General features: G+C 43.0%; 2 protein-coding genes across 5 annotated transcripts in view; both read right to left on the reverse strand.

The window, feature by feature from the left end:
- Nucleotides 1–23,532, reverse strand: part of ZC3H12B (zinc finger CCCH-type containing 12B) — an 85,491-nt gene that overhangs the window by 59,810 nt on the left and 2,149 nt on the right. The gene's annotated exons all lie outside the window — the stretch shown is intronic.
- Nucleotides 10,571–13,888, reverse strand: LOC135973532 (uncharacterized). The gene is made up of 2 exons (XM_065557242.1): nt 13,022–13,888; nt 10,571–11,978 (listed from the first exon to the last, which is right to left on the reverse strand). The coding sequence occupies exons 1-2, from the start codon at nt 13,734–13,736 to the stop codon at nt 11,473–11,475; spliced, it is 1,221 nt and encodes a 406-aa protein (XP_065413314.1). The 5' UTR covers nt 13,737–13,888; the 3' UTR covers nt 10,571–11,472.

The raw sequence follows: 23,532 nt of genomic DNA on the forward strand, positions 1-23,532 counted from the left end.
CCCTTTCTTAATGATTCCCAACATTCTGCTCACTTTTTGACTGCGGCTACACATTGAGTGGATGCTTTCAGACAATTATCAACAATAACTCCAAGATCTCTTTCTTGAGAGGTAACAGCTAATTTAGACCCCATCATTTTATATGTATAGTTGGGATTATGTTTTCCAATGTGCAATACTTTGCATTTATCAACATTCAATTTCATCTGCCGTTTTGTTGCCCAGTCAACCCAGTTTTGTGAGATCCTTTTGTAGCTCTTCGCAGTCTGCCTGGGACTTAACTATCTTGAGTAATTTTGTATCGTCTGCAAATTTTGCAGCCTCACTGTTTACCCCCTTTTCCAGATCATTTATGAATACGTTGAATAGGACTGGTCACAGTACAGACCACTGGGGAACACCACTATTTACCTCTCTCCATTCTGAAAACTGACCATTTATTCCTACCCTTTGTTTCCTATCTTTTAACCAGTTACCAATCCATGAGAGGACCTTACCTCTTATCCCATGACAGCTTACTCTTTCACTTTTTGCTGACCTCTGCTTCATTTATTACACACCTTCCAAATTCTGCAACAAACGATGCAAGGCTCCTACAGACAACAGACAACAGACCCCTTAACTACACAATTTTGATTCATCTCCAGAGAAAGAGCATTCTCTACAATGAATAAAGCAAAGATCACGTGGGAAAAAATAGTATGTGAAAAGTAATTAAAAACTGCACAAACAACTTAATTTTGATATTTCCTATCTTTGAGTGTTTGACTTTGCTACCTTAATAATATTCCTTTAATGTAGTCCGTGTGTATAATTTCCTCGATTTAAAAAAGCAAACTGAAGTAACAGAAATTCAATCACGTGGCATCACACTGATACACACACAGGTCATAAGCAGGGTCAGAAGCTTTACATCCACCACACAGACCTCTGCCATCTGAGCTAACAAGAGTAAACGATAGCAGCAGAAAGTTGTCATCCTCTGTGTGGCCAAGCAAAAAAGGGGGATGTTAACACTTTGCCAGTGGGTTTTACAGATATACACTGACAGCAGAAGAATGGTGAGACTTGGGTTTCTTTCCAGGCTCTGGATGGAAGTGGACTCTAGTAGGCACAGACTTTTCTGTCCATTCTCAAGTGTGGCCCCTTCTCCCCTGTCCTCATTCCAGTCCTTCCCCACTCCAGCTCCATGTCCCAATCCTAATCTTAACTCCTCCAGGTTCTCACCTCAGTCCCAATCTTTTTGCACAGCAAGTCCTAGTCTCACCCCTCCAAACTCTGTCCCAGTCTCCCCCCTCTACACACACATTCCCAGTCTCCTCTCCTTGCCCAGCCATTCCCAGTCCCCATCCATCCAATATGTCTCCTTCCCCCACCCTGGTCTCCAGTCACTCCAACTCCACCCCACCCATGTTCCCCACACCCACTGGCTCCAGTTCCAACCCCTTCCCCAGGCTCCCCAGCCAATCTTAATGCTGTGCCCTCTTCCCCCCAGCTCCTTTTCCCATCTCCTTGTCCAGCCAGTCCCAGTTTTCACACAGTCCCTTGTCTCCCTTCCTCCCAGAATGCTAGTTCTCAATCCCAGACTCTTCTCCCCACCCCAACAACTAGTCCCAGTTTCCCCTATCAAACCCCACCAGCCTACACTCCCAATTCCAGTTGCCCTTCCAGCACTTTGTACCAGTTTTCTGCACCCAAACAGGTCCATTTCTTGTTCCTCTCACATCCAAATTGGGCAGTTTCATCCTCCATACTGCCTGTGTCTGTGGGGCAAAGCGGGAAGGAGGGAAGCACTGAGACACTTGCCATGGAAAATTTCAGCCCAAATGTTGTAGCTCTTATAATGGGATGTGTCCGGCAATTTTAATAGTAGGTAATAATACCAGCCTTGCCTGTAATAGTGTAACGCACCATTCATAAAACTTTACAGAATGCTTGAAAAGACAAAGAGCTTAAAATTCAATTTAGACAAATTTAATACACTGGACAGCAGTTCAGACTTGAGACGATGCAAAACATAGCTTGATCAATGATGGAACAGAAGTGGGTTTTAAAGAGAGAATTGAGGGAGGAGAGGAAAAATGCTGAAAAGTTAGAGGCAGCTCCAAGGATAATAACAGAATCATAGAATTTAAGGGCAGTCTTATTTCCTGTATATTACAAGCCATCAACAGCACCCAGCCACCTGCACACCAAACCCAACACCCAAATGTGCAGTATAAAAACATATGAGAAGTACTGACCAGAATTCTTCTGTTCATAAGTACCTTGCAAATCGTCTGACACAAAGTCCATTAAGTCAATCAGAGTCTTTTCATTGACTTTAATGGGCTCTCTGGATCAGGCCTCTGATTTGTAGCAATAGGAGACCATACAAACTAGCAAGCTGTGCGATGGATGTAGGCGTTTCCCTTGTTCGATACTATACTTTCTTTTTTCTTTTCTTTAGATTGGATGGAAAATGAAACATAAGAGGGTATGGCAGGGATTGTTCATCACCAAATAAAAGACATCCTATCATATTTTTAGGAATATTGAGTTAAATGAGTTTGCATGCCACAGCATATACGGTAGTCTGAAATATAAATATAACTGATGTACATATTCAAAATTCTTGATCACTTGAATCATCTTTGTCTAACCTGCATTGACTAGAATGAAGCCACTTCTTCAAAAATCTTGCTTATGACTTGAGACACACAAGTCTTTTATATTTCAGACACCAAGCACATACATGTTAGAAAGACAATTCAGCATTCTATGCAAGCCTTCATATAAACTAAACTACTCTCAGTGGCAGATTTTCATTATGCACTAAAGCTTACTAGCTAGGAAACTTTCAAATAGTATAACTCCTGCCTGTGTGAATGGAGTCTTTATGTTCTAAGTACTGCATAGATTATCAAATACCAGGTAAAAGTCATATCACAAGTTTTGCTTTTTTAAAACTGATGCCATCAAAATAATTAGAAGAAACCCAGCATTTACCAAGAAATATGAAACAATTTTTCATTAAGTTTCACTCACCATGAGTCATTACTCATTACTTAATAAAAGATAAATATAAGATGTGTGTTATATTTTCCGAGGCAGAATTTCCATATTATGCATTAATTGTTGCCAAACATTCCATAGTAACATTATCAGAGGGGTAGCCGTGTTAGTCTGAATCTGTAAAAAGCAACAGAGGGTCCTGTGGCACCTTTGAGACTAACAGAAGTACTGGGAGCATAAGCTTTCGTGGGTAAGAACCTCACTTCTTCAGATGCATCTTACCCACGAAAGCTTATGCTCCCAGTACTTCTGTTAGTCTCAAAGGTGCCACAGGACCCTCTGTTGCTTTTTTCATAGTAACATTCTCACTGCTACGTCCTCCCTCCCTCCCATTGAGCACAGAAATCTAGAGGACAAAAAAGACAAATGATGATATATGCCCTTAATCTGAGGATTAGCTATGTTCATCTACAGTGGTCAGAGCTTTTCACTAGTTTTGGTTAGGATCTGGTCTTGCCTTCAGGACCATAACAAAGCTGAGTGCTTGATGTTGACACTTGCCTTTTGCACTCCAGAAGCGCTGAAAAAATTCAGTTATGGGGTATATGACGAATGTGTCAAAAAGTGTCAAACTCTGGTGGCATCCCACTTAAACTGGAATAACTTTTTAAAATACATTCACAGCTAACATCAAAGTACTGTGTATAGAAGATGTTTTCATGTTTAATTTAGCAAAAAGTTTAATTTTGTCTAATTAGTAACCTCCCTAACCACCCCCAAATGACTTTAAAAAAATGCTATACTTTTCTGCCTTTTAAAATGTGTGCCAATTTAGTACATGTGAATGGTGCCAGACCAACATCCCTGGAAACTGAAATATTCTATTTATCTATTAAATAGATGATTATGAAGAGGAGAACAAACAACAACAAAATATATATTTATATAGCTCCCCTACCACTCCAGTACAACAGGTATTATACAACAATTAAGTAAAAGCAGAGTACAATAGAAATACCAATACAGTTTTTAGAAAACCCTATACAACCAATAATAAATCAAATAAAAATAAGTGGCATATACTAGTAGCAAGGGGCCAACAATAGATATAGTAAAAAAACACCTTTGGAAAATATAAATTCTTGTAGTTCTCTAAGGGGTGTTTCTTTATAGTTATAAATGTGGGGAAAAGCATCCCCCGGAGCCTTGAGCCTGCATCATCATAGCAAACTGACAGTTGGGAGTGCACAAGTGCCCCCTTTTGGAGGCAAACTTTCAATGCTCAAAGTTATAAAAGGGAGTGTGGCTCCCCAACTATCTAAAGGTTTGTCTAAATGAAAACTGATGGCTTATCGATATGAACATTTAGTTCACAGCAAGCTAGGTTGTGAGCTACCGCCCTCATTGAAATGGGACTATATCAAAGCAAACTAATGAACTGCTAATGCATGACAGCGTGGGCCACACAATTAGTCCATGGCAGGCTACTGTGGGGCAGACTAACATCCCAGCTTGCCATGGATTAAATTATCGGGTAGACAAGCCCTTGGTTTGCATCAAACCAGGATAAATATACCTTGTGCTAGCCCGCCACACACTAAGTGTCCCACACTAAGTGGATCCTGCTGCCCGTTTTCAAGCAGGGTAAATTAAAACCCACTAGGGAACTTTTAGTATGCAACAGCAGGACACTTACTGCACAGCAGGCTAGTGTTCAAATGACCACTTCTCAAAGGACTAAAGGGAGAAGATTACATAATTCTAGCTAGGACTACATTCAGATCCATGCTGGAGTAAGCTCTCTAACTGGTGGGTAGGTATTAAGGATACTCTTTGTGAATTTCGAGACAGCAGGGTAACTGAATAATCTGACTCCACCTTGAAGTCCACAACAAACAGAGAAGACCAGGGGTGGCCAACCTGTGGCTCTGGAGGTGCATGCAGCTCTTCAGAAGATAATATGCAGCTCCTGCTAGGAGCCAACTTAGGGGAGAAAATGGTCGGTGCTCAGCCCCCTCCCTCCCCCATGCCTCCTGCCCACTGCGATCAGCTGTTTCACGTAGTTCAGGAGGCTCCTGGGGGGGGGGGAAGGGCGGAGGAGTGAAGACGTGGCGTTCAGCCCCCCCTCCCTCCCCTAACGCCTCCCGCCCGCCGTGATCAGCTATTTCGTGGCATTGAGGAGGCTCTGGGGGGGAGGGGGAAGGAGAGAGGATGCAGTGCACAGCCTCACCCCTCCCTCCCCCAGCGCCTCCTCCTCCCTCCCTGTGCCTCCTACCTGCCGCAATCAGCTGTTTTGCGACATGCAGGAGGCTTCGGGTGGGGGGAGGAGAGCGAGGACACAGCTCATTTGGGGGGAGGGGCGGGAAGAGGCAGGGCAGAAGTGTGGGTGGGGACTTGGGGAAAGGGATTAAATGGTGGTCAGGGCCTGGGACAGAGCCAGTGGTCCTGCACCCCCTGGCCAGCATCAGTGTCTCCTTGAATAAAGAACAGAAGTACTTGTGGCACCTTACAGACTAACACATTTATTTGAGCATAAGCTTTCATGGTTGTAGCCCACGAAAGCTTATGCTCAAATAAATTTGTTAGTCTCTAAGGTGCCGCAAGTACTCCTGTTCTTTTTGTGGATACAGACTAACATGGCTGCTTCCTTGAATAAAGCACATGGTGACTAGCTGGTGTGGAAATTTTTAATCAAAATTTTTCTTACACCATCTAACAATGGAAGGCAAGTGCAAACACAAAAGAAAATACACAGATGAAAATGGAGGCTTCCAATAGGAGTGGGAGAATAAGTACCATTTATGTTCAACGAAAAAAGTAAGGCCATGTGTCTTCTTTGCCAGACGTGTGTATCTCAGTTCACATCTTCAAACATGCAGCGTCATTTCGCTTCTACCCATGCTCATATCGATCCCACAAGGTTCTGAACTCCGCACTTTAAAACTGAAAACTTTGAAAAAACAAATATATGTAGAAGCCCAGTTCTTCACCAGATTTGCCAACCGATCGCAGATTGTAACGTTAGCCTGCTATTATGTGGCCTGGCACATAGCCCCTGTGAAAAAGCTCTACTCTGAAGGAGAGCCTATAAAAACGTGCCTCACTGATGTGATTTCAACCCTGTCACCAGAGAACAAGAATCTACAGAAGAAAATTACTGGCCTGCAGTTTTCACGCCACACAATAGAATGCAGAATCTCCGATCTGAACAGTGACATTGAATCGCAACTGCACTCGCAACTTCAGCATTGTGAGTATTTGAGCACCACTTTGGATGAGTCATGCCATGCATAGGATAAACCTTATTATCGGTATTTGTCCGCACTGCATCTGACAACTGTGTTGTAAGGGAAGAACTCCTTGATATCATGTCACTAAAGGACAGAACTCGTGGATAATATCTAAAGGAGGCGTTGATGTTGGTAGTTGCAAAAAGCCACTTGCTTTTACAGAAGTTCACTGCCATTGCAACGGATGGGCTTCGTCCTTGTGGAGATCTGCGAATGGATTAGGGCTTTGTAAGTGTGACGAGAGCTTTCCCAAATTTTGGACATTTCACTGTATTATTCATTGGGAGCAACTGGTATCTAAAAATCTCAAATTTGATCACGTCATGAAACGTGTATTGCACACTGTGAAATTCATTCTCTCAAAGGCACTCAACCACAGACAATTTCAAAATCTAATTGAAGAACTGGATGAAGATGACTCCCCTGATGATTTGCCTTTTCACTGAACAGTTTGATGGCCCTTGAGAGGTAAAGTTATCTCCTGTTTTTTCGAGCTCCTGGAACTGGTAAAATAGTTTATGGAGGAGAAGCACAGAATACATCTCGAGCTTACAGATCCTGGATGGGTTCTAGACTCATTTCTTGCAGACATGCTGCTGCATTTGGATAAACTACATGTGGACTTACAAAGAAAATTCTGGTTGCTGTCTGATCTAGTGAAAGGCGTATTTGCGTTCATAAACAAACTGCAGTTGTTTCCACAGACAAATGCTTGAGGGAGAGCTGACGCACTTTCCCTCAATATCACTTCAAGCCAAATCAAAAGAAGATGCAGCAGAACCCCTAAAATGGAGCACAACTAGATATGCGAGCGTGATTAAAGATCTTAAGGACAGTTTTGAGGAAAGATTCCAAGATTAGCAGCAGAAAAGACCTCAAATCAGATTTCTGATTGACCCTTTCAGTGCTGAAGCCGATTGTCTGAAGCCTCCTTTAGTCACTGATGAAGCAACATCCCAGGTGGAACCAATAGAACTTTTGGAAGATGACAGATTGAAATCTGTTCAGAAGACAGAGGGGACCCTTACTTTCTGGAAATCTGTACCAAAGGATAAATACCACAACATCAGAGGTGCAGCCCTAAAATTAATCTCGATGTTTGCCTCGACCTATCTTTGTGAGCCTGTTTTCTCGACACTCAAAAGTGAAATCCAAGCACCAATCCATTTTGACAGACAGCCACTTAAGAGAACTGCTGCGTGTGAGCACAACTGAACATAAACCAAACTTCAAGGGAACTGTTGAAAGCAAAGATTGCCAGAAGTGCCACTAAGTAAAAGATTAAGTTGTTATTATCACTAACTATACATTATCTAAGTTGATAATGTATATTTATTATACATTTATAATGATTATGTGTGCGTGCATATATATATATATATATATATAAAAAATAAATAAAACTGTGGCTCTTTGGCAATGTACACTGGTAAATTCTGGCTCCTTCTCAAGCTCAGGTTGGCCACCCCTGTAGTAGATGTTCTAAACAGGAGTCCAGAAATGTGCATCTCTACTTCATTCACCCCTACACATGCACATACCACCAGCATTCCCTAGAAATGCACTAAGTAAAATGGTATTTGTAACAGAAGTGTTAAAAAGGCAGATCAAAAAATCTAGTCCCTTGATAATTAGAGCCTTATGACAGCATTTTCATTCAGTTTAATGGATTTTTTTAAACAGTAATGTGATGTCAGTCTCAACACATTAACCTGAAGTTTCAACACTGTCAGTTTGATGAATTCAGAAACTTTATTTTTATACAAATCAGAGCAGAGGCCTATTCTTTCAATCCTTAATGAAGCAAAACTACCACAATGTCAAGAAATGTGTCCTACATTTTTTACACTGAATCATTTTGCTGAAATAAAAAAACAAAAAACAAAACAAAACAAAACATTACACTAGCTCACTGTAAAATAAAGTTCTGGCAGAAACAAAAATAATCTTTTTCCTGTAACTTTTCACCAGCTCATCCTCTGTGCCGCAGATAGTACCAAAGATTGTACAGGTTTTCTTTTAAAGAAAACAAAAAAAGTAATGAAAACAAACATACGAGCAGAAAGTGTGTGTTTAAAGAAAAACAACCACGGCACAAGTAATTTGGATACTGATTAACCCTTTTGCAGAACACTACAGCTCTTGTGAGAGTCAATCACAGATGTCTCCTTTAGAATGCTGTCAAAAACCAACCTTTGTCCAAATGACGAACACGCTAGCAATTTCCCAGGACACAAAAGTCTTAAAATGGGGCAGATTATAGCAGTCTTTAAAGAAACTGCACTTTCCCCTTTTTCTAAAGTGTATTCCTGAAGCATGCACTCAGTTCAACTTGCAAAGGTACTACTTATGTGCCGCGCTTCTACCTCCACCCATTTATTTTAAATAAAAGGAAGAAGTCTGAATCCTATTATAAAATGTTTACATTTAATGTACAGGTAAACTATGGAACAACACCAGGAAGGAGGAACTTGGAATTCTCTCTCCATGGGCAAAATGTTTTATTAACCACACTGCTCTTCAGAATACTTGTCAATTGCTGTTTCATATTAAACAACCGCCTGTGGTTTGTAATAATTTTTTTATTTAAAGAAGTTAAGAAGCTTTCTCCTTTGGGAATCAACTTTATGTAGTATTTAAAAAAAATAAGAAGAAAAAGCAGAATTTGCCATTTTTCTGTCTCTGCCTCATCTTTTCTCTCAACCACCTCCACAGCAGAACAATAAGAATGTGACTTAGCACAATTGTTTTATAGAGGCAATGCGCGTGACAGTGAGTCAGTTGCTCTTAAAAGAATTACTGAAAATGTACTATATCAACATTTAAGAGAACAATTTTCCTCAAAGGGATTATTTTTATGATTATGCATCCTTAAAGCGGTTGTATCAGAAACAGAAGCATACCAATTAAACACAAACCATACACACTTAAAAATACTGTTTAAATGTTAGGTATTTATGAGCTGTGAGATAAAAAATACCTTCTTTAGAAATCCAATCTTGAAGGAATGCTTGAGACATACTACTGGGAAAAATATCTAGCCAGAATTATATGCTAAAAATGAATTTTCAGTCCTTGAAAAATCAACCAGTTTGTCTCCAGTCAAAAGGTTTATCCTACTCACTACCAGCGCTGTAAGTTTACACAGAATTTGGAGAGAGCTGACATAGTGAGGGTAAAATTAAAATAGAGAAAGAGAGAGAGAGAGAGAGAGAGAGAAACATTTCAGTGTTAATAGACCAGGGACATGGAATGAAACACTATGCATCTTTTAGAGGCAAATCCTGCACAGGACACTCTGGGTATGTCTACACTACGGGATTAATCCAAATTTCCAGAATTCGAATTTTGGAAACAGATTGTATAAAGTCGAATGTATACGGCCACACTAAGCACATTAATTCGGCGGTGTGCGTCCATGTACCGGGGCTAGCGTCGATTTCCGGAGCGTTGCACTGTGGGTAGTTATCTCATAGCTATCCCATAGTTCCCGCAGTCTCCCCCGCCCATTGGAAATCTGGGTTGAGATCCCAGTGCCTGATGGGGCAAAAAACATTGTCGCAGGTGGTTCTGGGTACAGCCTCACCCCTCCCTCCATGAAAGCAACGGCAGACAACCGTTTCGTGCCTTTTTTCCTGGGTGAACACTGCAGACTCCATACCACGGCAAGCATGGAGCCCGCTCAGCTCAAGACAGCAGTAATGAACATTATAAACACTTCACGCATTCTCGTGCAGTTTATGCTGAACCAGGACCAGAAAAACGAGGTGAGGAGGAGAGGCGACAGCAGCGCAGCGACAAGAGTGATGAGGACATAGACATGGACACAGAATTCTCTCAAACCGTAGGCCCCGGTGCTTTGGAGATCATGTTGTTAATGGGGCAGGTTCTATCCATGGAACACCGATTCTGGGCCCAGGAAACAAGCACAGACTGGTGGGACCGCATAGTGTTGCAGGTGTGGGACGATTCCCAGTGGCTGCGAAACTTTTGCATGGGTAAGGGCACTTTCATGGAACTTTGTGACTTGCTTTCCCCTGCCCTGAAGCGCCAGAATACCAAGATGAGAGCAGCCCTCACAGTTGAGAAGCGAGTGGCGATAGCCCTGTGGAAGCCTGCAACACCAGACAGCTACCGGTCAGTCGGGAATCAATTTGGAGTAGGCAAATCTACTGTGGGGGCTGCTGCGATGCAAGTAGCCAAAGCAACCACTGAGCTGCTGCTACCAAACGTAGTGACTCTGGGAAATGTGCAGGTCATAGTGGATGGCTTTGCTGCAATGGGATTCCCTAACTGTGGTGGGGCGATAGATGGAACCCATATCCCTATCTTGGCACCGGAGCACCAGGGTACCCAGTACATAAACCGCAAGGGGTACTTTTCAATGGTGCTGCAAGCACTGCTGGATCACAAGGGACATTTCACCAACATCAACGTGGGGTGGCCGGGAAGGGTTCATGATGCTCGCGTCTTCAGGAACACTACTCTGTTTAAACGGCTGCAGGAAGGGACTTACTTCCCGGACCAGAAAATAACCGTTGGGGATGTTGAAATGCCAATAGTTATCCTTGGGGACCCAGCCTACCCCTTAATGCCATGGCTCATGAAGCCATACACAGGCAGCCTGGACAGGAGTCAGGAGCTGTTCAACTACAGGCTGAGCAAGTGCAGAATGGTGGTAGAATGTGCATTTGGACGTTTAAAAGGTCGTTGGCGATCGTTACTGACTCGGTCAGACCTCAGCCAAACCAATATCCCCATTGTTATTGCTGCTTGCTGTGTGCTCCACAATCTCTGTGAAAGTAAGGGAGAGACCTTTATGGCGGGGTTGGAGGCTGAGGCAAATCGACTGGCTGCTGATTACGCGCAGCCAGACACCAGGGTGATTAGAAGAGCACACCAGGAAGCGCTGCGCATCAGAGAAGCTTTGAAAACCAGTTTCTTGACTGGCTAGGCTACAGTGCGAAATTTCTGTTTGTTTCTCCTGGATGAAAACCCGCCACCTTTATTGACTCATTCTCTGTAGGGAACCCACCCTCCCCCTTCAATTACAGCTTGCTTTCAAAGGAAATAAAGTCACTATCGTTTAAAAATCATTTATTCTTTATTAATTGATTATAAAAAAGGGAGAACCCGGGTGGGGTTTGGGAGGAGGATCAGTGGGAAGGAAAAGGCCACTAAAAAAAGGTTAAAAAAATGATAGGCTTTTGCTTGGGCTGTCCACTGGGGTGGAATGGGAGGTTGCACGGAGCCTCTCCCCCCTCTCCCCCCACGTTCTTACACGTCTGGGTGAGGAGGCTATGGAACATGGTGAGGGGGGAGAGGGGTTATACAGGGGCTGTAGCACCAGTCTGTGATCCTGCTGCCATTCCTGAAGCTCCACCAGACGCCAGAGCATGTCTGTTGGCTCACGTAGCAGCCCCAGCGTTGCATCCTGCCTCCTCTGATCTTCCTGCCGCCACCTCTCATCTCGAGCGTCTCTCCTCTCCTCACATTGGTCCCTCCTGTCCTCACGTTCACTGGCATCTTTCCTATACTTTGAAACCGTGTCCTTCCACTCATTCAGATGAGCTCTTTCATTGCAGGTGGATTCCATGATTTCCGTGAACATCTCGTCTCGCGTCCTCTTTTTCCGACGCCTTATATGAGATAACCTTCGGGACGGAGGAGGGAGGCTTGAAAAATTTGCAGCTGCTGGAGGGAGGGGAAAAAAGGAGAGAATTTTTTAAAAAGATACCTTTTACAGAACAATGTTTATACTCTTTCACAGACAACACTATTCACATTACATAGCACATGTGATTTCTGTGCGAGGTCGCATTTTGCCTCTTAATATTGAGTGCCTGTGGCTTTGCTGCTAGAGATCACAGATGCAGGTCCGGGCAACAGAATTCGGCTTGCATGTGGCCATGGTAAGCCATTGTCTTTCGGCTTCTGCGCCCTCCTTTCCCACATACCAAGCAAAGCCCGTTGAGTGCTGCAGTTTTCCTGTTAACATTCAGCAGCAGAAAACAAACTAACCACCCCCCCCATCCAATTCTCTGGATGATCGCTTTATCCCTCTCCCCACCATGTGGCTGGTATCAGGAAAGATCCCTGCAGGAACCAAACTAACATCCCCCCCCCCACCATGAATTCTCTGGGATGATCGCTTTACCCCTCCCCCCACCGCATGGCTGGTATCAAGGAAGATCCCTGCTAGCCAAATGCGAAAAGCTCAGGGCCAATTCCCCCCGCACTTGGCTAACTGCAGGGAAGGATTTCTTTTCAGCCACAGGCAAACAGCCCAGTAGGAACGGCCACCTCTGTCCCCTTAATTAAATTCCCGTATTTCAACCAGGTTACCATGAGCGATATCACTCTCCTGAGGATTACACAGCAAGATAAAGAACAGATGTTGCTTGAATGCCAGCAAACACCGGAACCATACGCTGCCAGGTTTTGTCATGCAACGATACCAGATTACTTGCTACTAGCATGGCGTGGTCAAGTGTCCTATCATGGAGGACGGAATAAGGCTGCACTGCCCAGAAACCTTGTGGAAAGGCTTTTGGAGTACCTCCAGGAGAGCTTCATGGAGATGTCCCTGAAGGATTTCCGCTCCATCCCCAGACACGTTAATAGACTTTTCCAGTAGCTGTACTGGCCACAAATGCATCCCAAGTCCTCAGGGCAAAGTAATCATTAAAAAACGCTTGCTTTTAAAACAAGTTTTATATTTTAAAAGGTAAACTCACCTGAGGTCGCTTCCATGGGGTCATGGTCTTGGATACTGGCTTGGGAGGGTACTTCAGTCAGGCTGAGAAAAAGATCCTGGCTGTTGGGGAGAACGGAGTGCTGTGTGCTCTCCACAAGCTTGTCCTCCTCCTCCTCCTCTTCCCCGTCCGCAGAACCCTCAGGTGTGGCTGATGAGATTACCCCCGCCTCGGAATCCACGGTCAGAGGTGGGGTAGTGGTGGCGGCCCCCCCTAGAATTGCATGCAGCTCAGCGTAGAAGCGGCATGTCCGCGGCTCTGACCCAGAACGACCGTTTGCCTCCTTTGTTTTTTGATAGGCTTGTCTGAGCTCCTTGACTTTCATGCGGCACTGCTCTGAGTCCCTATTGTGGCCTCTCTCCATCACGCCTTTGGAGATTTTTTCAAAAGTTTTGGCATTTCGTCTTTTCGAATGAAGTTCTGCTAGCACTGAATCCTCTCCCCATATAGCGATCAGATCCAGTACCTCCCATACGGTCCATGCTGATGCTCTTTTTCGATTATCGGCCTGCATGGTTACCTGTGCTGATGAGCTCTCTGTGGTCACCTGTGCTCTCCACGCTGGGCAAACAGGAAATAAAATGCAAATGTTCGCGGGGCTTTTCCTGTCTACCTGGCCAGTGCATCCGAGTTCAGATTGCTGTCCAGAGCAGTCACAATGGTGCACTGTGGGATAGCTCCCGGAGGTCAATACCATCGAATTGCGGCCACACTAACCCTAATTCGAAATGGCAATATCGATTTTGGCACTACTCCGCTCGTCGGGGAGGAGTACAGAAATCGATTTTAAGAGCCCTTTATTTAGAAAGAAATGGCTTCGTTGTGTGGACAGGTGCAGGGTTAATTCGATTTAACGCTGCGAAATTCGAATTAAACTCATAGTGTAGACCAGGCCTTGCAGTCAAAAGACAAGCAGTTCAACTGTGCACTGAGGGCAGGATTTGAGGAACCCGCACAATCCCTTCTGTAGCACACTCCAGCTTTATGGAACACTGAAGATTGCTGTGATTACGGAGCATGGTGGCCAGTTATCAGTCACAATGTAGATCCACTAGAAATTCTCCACTTCCTCCCATCATGAGGGCAGGGACAGGGAGGATGGAGACAAATATGCATGCAACAGCATGGAGATTACCAAAAGATCATCTTAAGAGAAGCTCTCTTTTTTTCCACAGAGCAACGTATAGAGGTGAGGTGGATTCCTTCTTTTCCCCAAACTCTGCAGGAACTCTTAGTCAAACAGCTCTACTTCCTTATCAAATCTTATGCTCAAAACCCCAGCAGTCTCTTCTCCACCTTTGACTCACGCCTATCCAGTTTAATATCAGCCTATATTTCTGACATCTCTTTATGGATTTCCAGTTGTCATCTTAAACACAACTTGGCTAAACACTGTGCTCTTGATCTTTCCCCCTGAACTCTAACTCTATCACCACCATCCTCCCAGTCAGGTCCATAACCTGGGAGTCATCACTGGACCCACACATTCAGGCTATTTCTAAATTCTGCTATTTTTTCTTACACAATATCGCTAAAATCCAGATTTCTAGCACAGCCAAAACTATCATCTAAGAACCTCAGCATTTCACATCTTGTTGCAACCATCTCTTTTCTGGCCTTTATTACAGTAACCTTGCTTTCCTTATGTTTATTCACAATGCTGTTGCTAAATAATTCTTGCTCATCACTCTGACCACAGCCACTCACTCCTTAAGTCTCTTCATTGGCTCCCCTCTTCACCTCTACATGAAACACAAAATTGTTTTTATATTTAAAGGTCCTTCACAATTTAGCCTCTAACAAACTAATCTAGTAACCTCTCAAGATCCTGACCCCTACTTTCATTCCATCAATATTCCCACCTCTCACCTCTTCTATGATGCCTACAAAACCAAGCGTGCTGATCATGGCTAGACAAGCAAGAAACTGTAACTATTCCTCTTTCTTTTTCCTACAACCCACCATTATTAAAAAGAAAAATCCTACAATTTATATAACCAACAAAGCTGAGCCAATTCTTTACCATATCATTTACCTGTATGTTGTATCCCCATTCCCTACTTTAATCTATCAGTCTTTTGACTGTAAGCCCTTCAGGGCAAGAACTTTCTTTTTTCTATGTTTGTATGGTGCCCAATGCAAAGGAACCCCAATCCTAACTGCATATTTGGGCACTATAATAATTTAATAATAACTCTCCAGTGCAGAACCCAGATGTTCAGGCAATGTGCCAGGGCAAGGATTTGGCTCTCAGGCCATTAACATTTCAGACTCGGAAGACTCAGGAAGACTACTAGAGGTGCCTGGAAACTGGAATTCCTACTCCATGGGAAATTTCAAAATTAGAAAAAAAAACTGAAATGGAACAGAAAATTAAATTTTGACATTTTCTGCAGAATGGGAATTCCAAAATTATATTTAGATACTTCATGTCCAGCAATCTGTACATCTTTACTCCAGGAAAATTGAAGGCAGATCAGACTTCTGGCTCTGCGCTGGAATTTTGGTAGGGTTTGCAAGATAGAACCAAAATCAATAGATTCCAAAGCAGTGGTGGGCAACCTGCGGCCCATAGGCCGCACGCAGCCCATCAGGGTAATGCGCTGGCAGGCCACCAGACCATTTGTTTACATTTGTACGGCCACCCACAGCTCCCAGTGGCTGTGGTTCACCGTTCCTGGCCAATGGGAGCTGCGGGAAGCGGCGTGGGCCTGGAAAGTTACTGAGAAACACTACTTGCAGTAGAACTCTCCTATCAAAGGCTACATCTGTTGAAGACTTAGGGCTCAATCTCAGGCACAGTGGAGGTAGGGGATTGACAGGGAGATGTAGCCTTAGCTTATACTGGGGCTGAATTTCTGAAAATCAGGGACCCACACAAGGACAGAGTTAATTGCCACCACTCAATTGAGGTTTATCAAGGACCTTTCATCAGTTGAGGACTGGGTGTATTAGAGCGCTGTCATGACCACCCATTCCCCTTCTTTCCCCTCTTCTGCTTCCTTTATACCAGGCAGTGGAGTTCTACTGAAGGAGGTGGTAGAGCTGATGCATGAGGCAAAAAAGTCACCTTTGCCAGCTTTGGACCCAGCAGAAATACCCCCTTCCCAAGAGGAATTCTCCAGTGAAATCTCCACCTGGCCTTGGGGGACCACTGAGGAGATGGTCAAACTTAACTACACCTCTACCCCGATATAACACGACCCGATATAACACGAATTCGGATATAACGTGGTAAAGCAGCGCTCCGGGGGTGGGGGGGAGGCGGGGCTGCGCACTCTGGCGGATCAAAGCAAGTTCAATATAACGCGGTTTCACCTATAATGCGGTAAGATTTTTTGGCTCCCGAGGACAGCATTATATCGGGGTAGAGGTGCACCTAGATGTTAAAAGCAAATAGTTAACAGAATCTAGAGGCAAAGTTCCAAAATATCCATCTGTACACAAGTAGTAGGTAGTTATATATTATGTACAGCAATTTTATATGCTGGCACTATATATGTGGATACAGGTGTGGAATTATTATACATGGAAAGGTATAAAAATGGATGGTTCAAGATTTGTGTAGCTTCATCAGGCAATAGGAGTAAGGCTTGTACTGCGTATGGAGCAGCATTATTACATATTGATGCATTCTATGCACTAGTATGATAATTAAAATAGTGTGTACAAATAACTGGTACAATCACAGGCATATAGGGGAGTGGTGCCCAACCTTCTCCTGCCATGCCCTCCCTTACCAGTAATGGAATCTGTCTGCACAGACAAGGCTTCCTCAACACAGGAGCTTGGGCTGAAGGTGGAGCTCGGGGGCAGAACTCAAGATGGGGGAGGAGCTGGGATAGAGGCAGAGCGGGCCTGGGGGTGGAGAGGGAATGAGCGCAGAGCTACAGCTGGGCCTCGGTGGGCAGGGCGGAGCTGGCCTGGTGGGCGGGGGCAGAGTGAATCTGCAGCGGGGGGGCACAGTGGAGCTGGGTGGCGCTCCCGCCACACCCTCCATGGGGGCTGGCCCAGGCCCTGCCATGTGTCCCCCACGAACGTTCCTCCATTCTCCCTTAGGGGATCATGCTCCGCACTTTGGGGACCACTGGCACAGGTTGTAATTTCTACAGAGAGAGATAAGTTCCTGAGTGATTAATACATTTGAAAAACACTTTGGTTTAGAGCTGAAGTAGCTTATCTAAAGCTCATTTTTACAATTTTAAAAGTCAAAATTGTTCAATTACACCTAACCTTTAATAGGGAAAATTTTACATTTCTTATTAATAGAATACAACTAGAAAACTGCCTGATTATTCCATGCGAATACAAAATATTTTTTTCAACTTCAGTTAGAGTCACGTTAAACATTGGGGACAAAAAGTAATCCAAAAAGTATTCCAATTCCTAAAAGCCAGGTTTAGAAATTGTCAGTCTTTTGTAGATGACCTATTGAGATCCCTTGCAATCCTACACTTCTATAATTCTAGAGTCAGCATGGCGGGCTGTGGTCTCTGCACACAAGCAGTCTAGCTGCTTTCAATCGATCATGCCATCCCTGCAGCCCCACCATGTGGTATTAAAGGCCTTCTGATCTAAATTTATATATCTTCATGTCCCTTTGACTACCTCTTTGCCCCACAAAAAATTAAAAGTGAATTTTGTCCTAGGTCAATAACTCTTCCCCTAGAGTGCTGGCATTTCCAAACTGCCAGCCAGATGAATACTTAGGACAGTGTTTCCCAAAGTATGAGATGACTTCTCCCACTCTCACTTTCCCCACCCCCAAGGGAAAGCAGGGGGCAGAGGGGCAGTCAAAGGGACATGGAAGATATATAAATTAAGGTCAACAAACATATGGACAAGGGTGATCCAGTGAATATAGTGTACTTAGACTTTCAGAAAGCCTTTGACAAGGTCCCTCACCAAAGACTCTAAAGTGAAGTATGGTGTCATGAGATAGGAGGAAAGGTCCTCTCATGAATCAATCACTGGTTAAAAGATAGGAAACAAAGGGTTGGATGATATCGTGTCAGTTTTCAGAAGGGAGAGAGGTAAATAGTGGTGTTCCGCAGGGATCTGTACTGGGACCAATGCCATTCAACATATTCATAAATGATCTGGAAAAAGGGGTAAACAGTGCGGCAGCAAAATCTGCAGATAAAACTATTCTGAATAATTTTGTGAAGGCCAAAGCAGACTGCAAAGAGGCATTTCACTAAACTGGGTGACTGGGCAACAAAATGGCAGATGAAATTCAATGCACATTGGAAAACATATTCCCAACTATACATACAAAATGATGTGGTCTAAATTAGCTGTTACCACTCAAGAAAGAGATCTTGGAACAATTGTGGATACTTCTCTGGAAACATCCACTCAGTATGCAGGGATAGTAAAAAAGTTAACAGAATGTTAGCAACCATTAGGAAAGGGGTAAATAATAAGACAAAAAATATCGTAATGCCTCTATATAAATCCATGGTACACCCACATCTTGAATACTGGGTGCAGTTCTGGTTGCCCCATCTCAAAAAATATATTAGAATTGGAAAAGGTACAGAGAAGGGCAACAAAAATTATTAGGGGTATGGAACAGCTTCCATGTGAGGAGAGATTAAAAAGATTGGGACTTTTCAACTTGGAAAAGAGATGACTAAAAGGGGATCTGATAGAGGGCTATAAAATCTTGACTGGTGTGGAGAAAGTGAATAAGGAAATTTATTTATTCACCCAATGAAATTAACAGGTAGCGGGTTTAAAACAAACAAAAAGAAGTACTTCTTCACACAATGAACAGTCAACTTGTGAAACTCATTGCCAGGGGACATTGTAAAAGACAAAATCATAACAGGGTTCAAAAAAAAAGAACTAGATAATTTCATGGAGGATAGGTCCATCAATGGCTATTAGCCAGGACAGTCAGGGATACGACACCATGCTCTGAGTGTCCCTAGCATCTGTCTGCCAGAAGCTGGGAGTGGATAACAAGGGATGGATCACTGGATGATTGCCTGTTCTGTTCATTCCCTCTGAAGCACCTAGCATTGACCACTGTCAGAAGACAAGATACTGGGCTAGATAAACCATTGGTCTGACCCAGTATGGTCATTCTTATATGGTGGGGCTGCAAGAATCATAGAAATGTCTTGATAGGTCATCTAGTCCAGTCCCCTACACTGAGGTAAGACTAAGTATTATCTAGACCCATCCCTGACAGGTGTTTGTCTAACCTGTTCTTAAAAACCTGCAATTCCACAACCTCCCAAGGTAATTTGTTCCAGTACTTAACCACTCTTACAATTAGGAAGTTTTTCCTAATGTCAAACCTAAATTTCCCTTGCTGAAATTTAAGCCCATTACTTCTTATCCTATCCTCAGGACAATTTTTCACCCTTCTCTTTATAACAACCTTTTACATACTTGAAGACTTATGTCCCTTGGTCTTCTCTTCTCCACACTAAACAAATCCAATCTTTCCTCATAGGACCATATTGTCTCATTGTTGCCTAGTATTCCCAGTCAGTCTGTCTATCTGGATTCCATCTGTTATCTCTTGACTTATACTGCAATTGCAACCTCTTTGAGGCAGGGACTATCTTTTTATTTTGTGTTTGTATAGTGCCTAGCGCAATGGGGTACTGGTCCATGACAAAAGCTCCTAGGTGCTACAATAAAACACAAATTGTAAGTAATAGTAATTTCATTTTCCTGAAGGGAGACTCAGCTTTCAAAAGTCTGTAAAGCCCTGGCTTTAAAATATGATATACTATGAAAATAAAAATTCATAGTAGGCCAAATACACCTCTAGTATAACTCCATTCACTTCAATTATGCTACACTTAGGAATTAATTTAGTGCACTATGCCTGCATTGGGGGTGTTTGAATGGCTCTGCTCAAGGGCCTCATTATTTCCCCCAATAAGACTCTTCAGGATGTACAATGAATAGTTTCTGAAAGTCATCACCTTCTAATGGCTGTTTGGAGACCTATACAAATGACTTGATTGACTTATGGAATGTTTATTGCTTTAGCAGTTGGGCTGAATTGGTCTTATTCCAATTTCTAAAGAACCAGATGTTTACATCACAAAAACCACTACTGCAATTGGCATTAATTGTCTCATTGGCTTTAACAAGAGTTATACATGTTTCCAGGGTAAGCACCTGTCTACTCTTGCTGGCAGTCTCAGAAGAGAAGCAGAGAATTAAATCATTCTGGAAAGCAAGACTTCCCTCAGCTCACTTCCAGGTCATAATCACACACACTGATGGAGTGAGATGTAAGGAGTTTTCCCAGCTAATCCCTGTAGTATTCCTGTTCAGTGGATAGGAAACATCAGGCCAAAGGGCTGTGAATCCAATACCTTTTCACTTAAGAAAACTGTATATCTGCAGCATCCAGAGAGTTAAAGTATCAAGCAACAATCAGATATTTAATAACTGTAAAAAGATATCTAATGATTTCAGATGCGGGAAGAAACAACGGGATATCATTTTCCAAACAGCTTTTTCCTATTTTTCTGTCCTAAAAAAAAAAGTTTAAAATCCAGACTCACTGAAGAATGCTTTTGTCAACCTCACTACCTTTGCATAGGGAGGTAGTGTTCCTACAGTGACAGAAGAACCTCTTCCATCGCCTTAAGATGTGCTTCCACTATAAGGTTACGTCAGCATAGCTACAGTGCCACAGGTGCTGCTATACTTCAGATAGTATAGACATGACCGAAGAACCAAAGCAGCCATTGATAAAACTAGTCATACTCATATATCTTTTTGATTTGCTTTTTGGTTAACTCAATCATTTAGCCCAGTGTTTCCCAAACTTGGGACGCTCCTTGTGTAGGGAAAGCCCCTGGCGGGCCGGGCCGGTTTGTTTACCTGCCGCGTCCGCTGATCACGGTTCCCACTGGCCGCGGTTCGCTGCTCCCGGCCAATGGGAGCTATTGGAAGCGGCGCAGGCCGAGGGACGTACTGGCCATCGCTTCCAGCAGCTCCCATTGGCCCGGAGCAGCGAACCGCAGCCAGTGGGAACCGCGATCAGCCAGACCTGCAGATGCAGCAGGTAAACAAACTGGCCCGGCCCACCAGGGGCTTTCCCTACACAAGTGGCGCCCCAAGTTTGGGAAACACTGATTTAGCCTATTTTTAAAAGCAGCAGCCAAAAAAAAAAAGGGGAGGGGGGACAGCAAGATAAACTGAGATCCAGCTACACATGAACTACACTCTGAATTTATACACAGTGACATGAAACCGCTAAAAACACTTCAAAATTAATACTCTATGTTTGAGGCCATTTTTTTAAGTGACACACACCAAAATGAGATCTGAGACTTCTAACACAATTGTGAACATAATTAGGAAAACAACTGCATAAAAGGGATTTATTTTCTTGCTGATTTGGGATTTACTCCTATTAAAGTTAATACATTTATATCCAAAACACTTGGTAAAGGGAGCTAGTATACACACTATAGTTCAGTTTTGTACCTCACCATAGAGCTCAATGTGGGTCCAGAACAGACCCACAACAAGATGTGCAAGCCTAAAAATCCACTGTCACAATGGATAGCTCAATATGACTTGCTGCCACATAAACCAAGTCAAAAGCAGCATATGTAAGAAAACAAAATGCCATGAAGCCTATCTTTAAGGCTGAAAGACAGTGAATTAATATATTGGCTTAAGTATTTATATTTGCTATCTGTAATCTCCATTTTAACTAAGATTGGCAGCTAATGAAGTTGCCTGTCCGTATTACTAGCTGGTTGAGCATGCCATTTGTCTTCGGAACAAAATAGCTATACCTTTAGAAGACTGTGTACTACCTGGACTTGCATATTTATATAAATCTCTTTTATGTAAAAATATATATTTGCCACATAGCATTGTGTTTGCTTTGTTAACTAAAAGATCTGTTACTGGAATGGTTCCGTTTTTGCAGGTGCTTGAAGGGCACCTAACCTTCCAGCTGCATTGTCTAAGGTATAGCCAGCATATATCATAGTTTACAACAGCAGTCTGGATGGTCTAGTGGGGAAAAAGAGGCACAAATACAAAATGCCATGTCACAGTTGCATTTATTAGTCAGGCAAGCTCTGTGGAGTCAATGTCCTGAAGAAGAAAATCTTCCAAATGGGATTTGAAAAATATATGCTACCCCTACTAAATTTAGGGCTAGTTTCTAAAACAAAAACAAACGGGTTTCTAAAAATAAATATATACTTAGGCACCTCCATAAATGCATTTTCAAAAGTGCTGAACCGTCTGCAGCTTTCATGGTCAAACTCTGATTAACAGTGATGGCACTATCCATCTACAGGGTCAGAAAGATACTGCAACAGTTTATATTCTGTTCACATTCTGAAGGTTTTCTTGACAACCACAAAGGTTGGAGTTTATTTTTTCCCAAAAATGAAAGCTTAAATTCTGTAGACTTTGGCAGCACTTGTTCAGGAAAGATTACTATTTGCTACAAGTGAGTACATTTTTCTAGTCCTGCTTCCAAATATGAACTTCTGCAGCACTGTCTTTCTGAGTCCAGACAACACCAGTGCCTCTACTGTTGCTCAGGGCTTTTCTAAGCAGCAGCAGCAGAGTAAAAGCCACAACACTAATTAATCTTGTTGCTACTTACTCTTGAGTAGCAGAAAAACTGACAGATATGTCAATTTCATTCTGCTGATGGTTGGGAAAGCTGAACAGCAGCAGAAGCAGGCAATGGAGCAATTCACAGATGAGGAAAGACATCCCTCAAGGAAACAAAAAGAAAAAGGATGCTGAGAAGGGCAAAGTAGCAGACACACCCTTGAAGCACAGAAATTTTTCTCCTTTCCAGCAATCAGAGTGGAAGAGGAGCTTCAAATATGAGTCACATACTATTCAGAGACTCACTGGTACAAAATACTGAGCCTCTGATGGGTATGTCTTCAATTTAGGCTGAGGGTCTGACTCCCAGTTCAAGGAAAGATACTCAGGCTAGCTCTGAATGAGCTAGTGCATTAAAAACAGAACACAGCCACAACAGTATGAGCAGTGGCAGAGGCTATCACTTCAAGTATGTACCTAGCGCCTCTGATGGGCACATACTTTGGACAGCTAGTCCCTCCCACCACTCAAACTATTGAAGATAGACTATTTTTAGCATGCTAGCTTGATCAGAGCTAGCACAAGTACATCTCCTTGAGCTGGAAATCATACCCCCAGCTCAAAGTGTAGACACACCCTAAGAAGCAACTAGCCATAGCTCCCTAATGGAACTCAAGCTCTCTTCCCATTCCTAGTAGTTGGGAGTAAGAGCTGAGTTTCTTATTAGTCATTTGGACCTGGATCTCACTGGCGCTGATACATGCCTACAAAATCTTTTGTATCTTTTTTGATTAGCAAGTGAATCCTTCAAGATGGACATGAAAAAAATCAATTTAATTAATTTAGGAAGCGTCCCAACAGATTTTTCCAAAAGTAGTACAAGATTTTAAACATTGACTCGCTTTAGAAGACAAAGCAAACAGAGA

Source organism: Chrysemys picta, chromosome 9 (genome assembly GCF_011386835.1).
Source record: "Chrysemys picta bellii isolate R12L10 chromosome 9, ASM1138683v2, whole genome shotgun sequence".
In the NCBI taxonomy this organism is placed as follows: domain Eukaryota; kingdom Metazoa; phylum Chordata; order Testudines; family Emydidae; genus Chrysemys; species Chrysemys picta.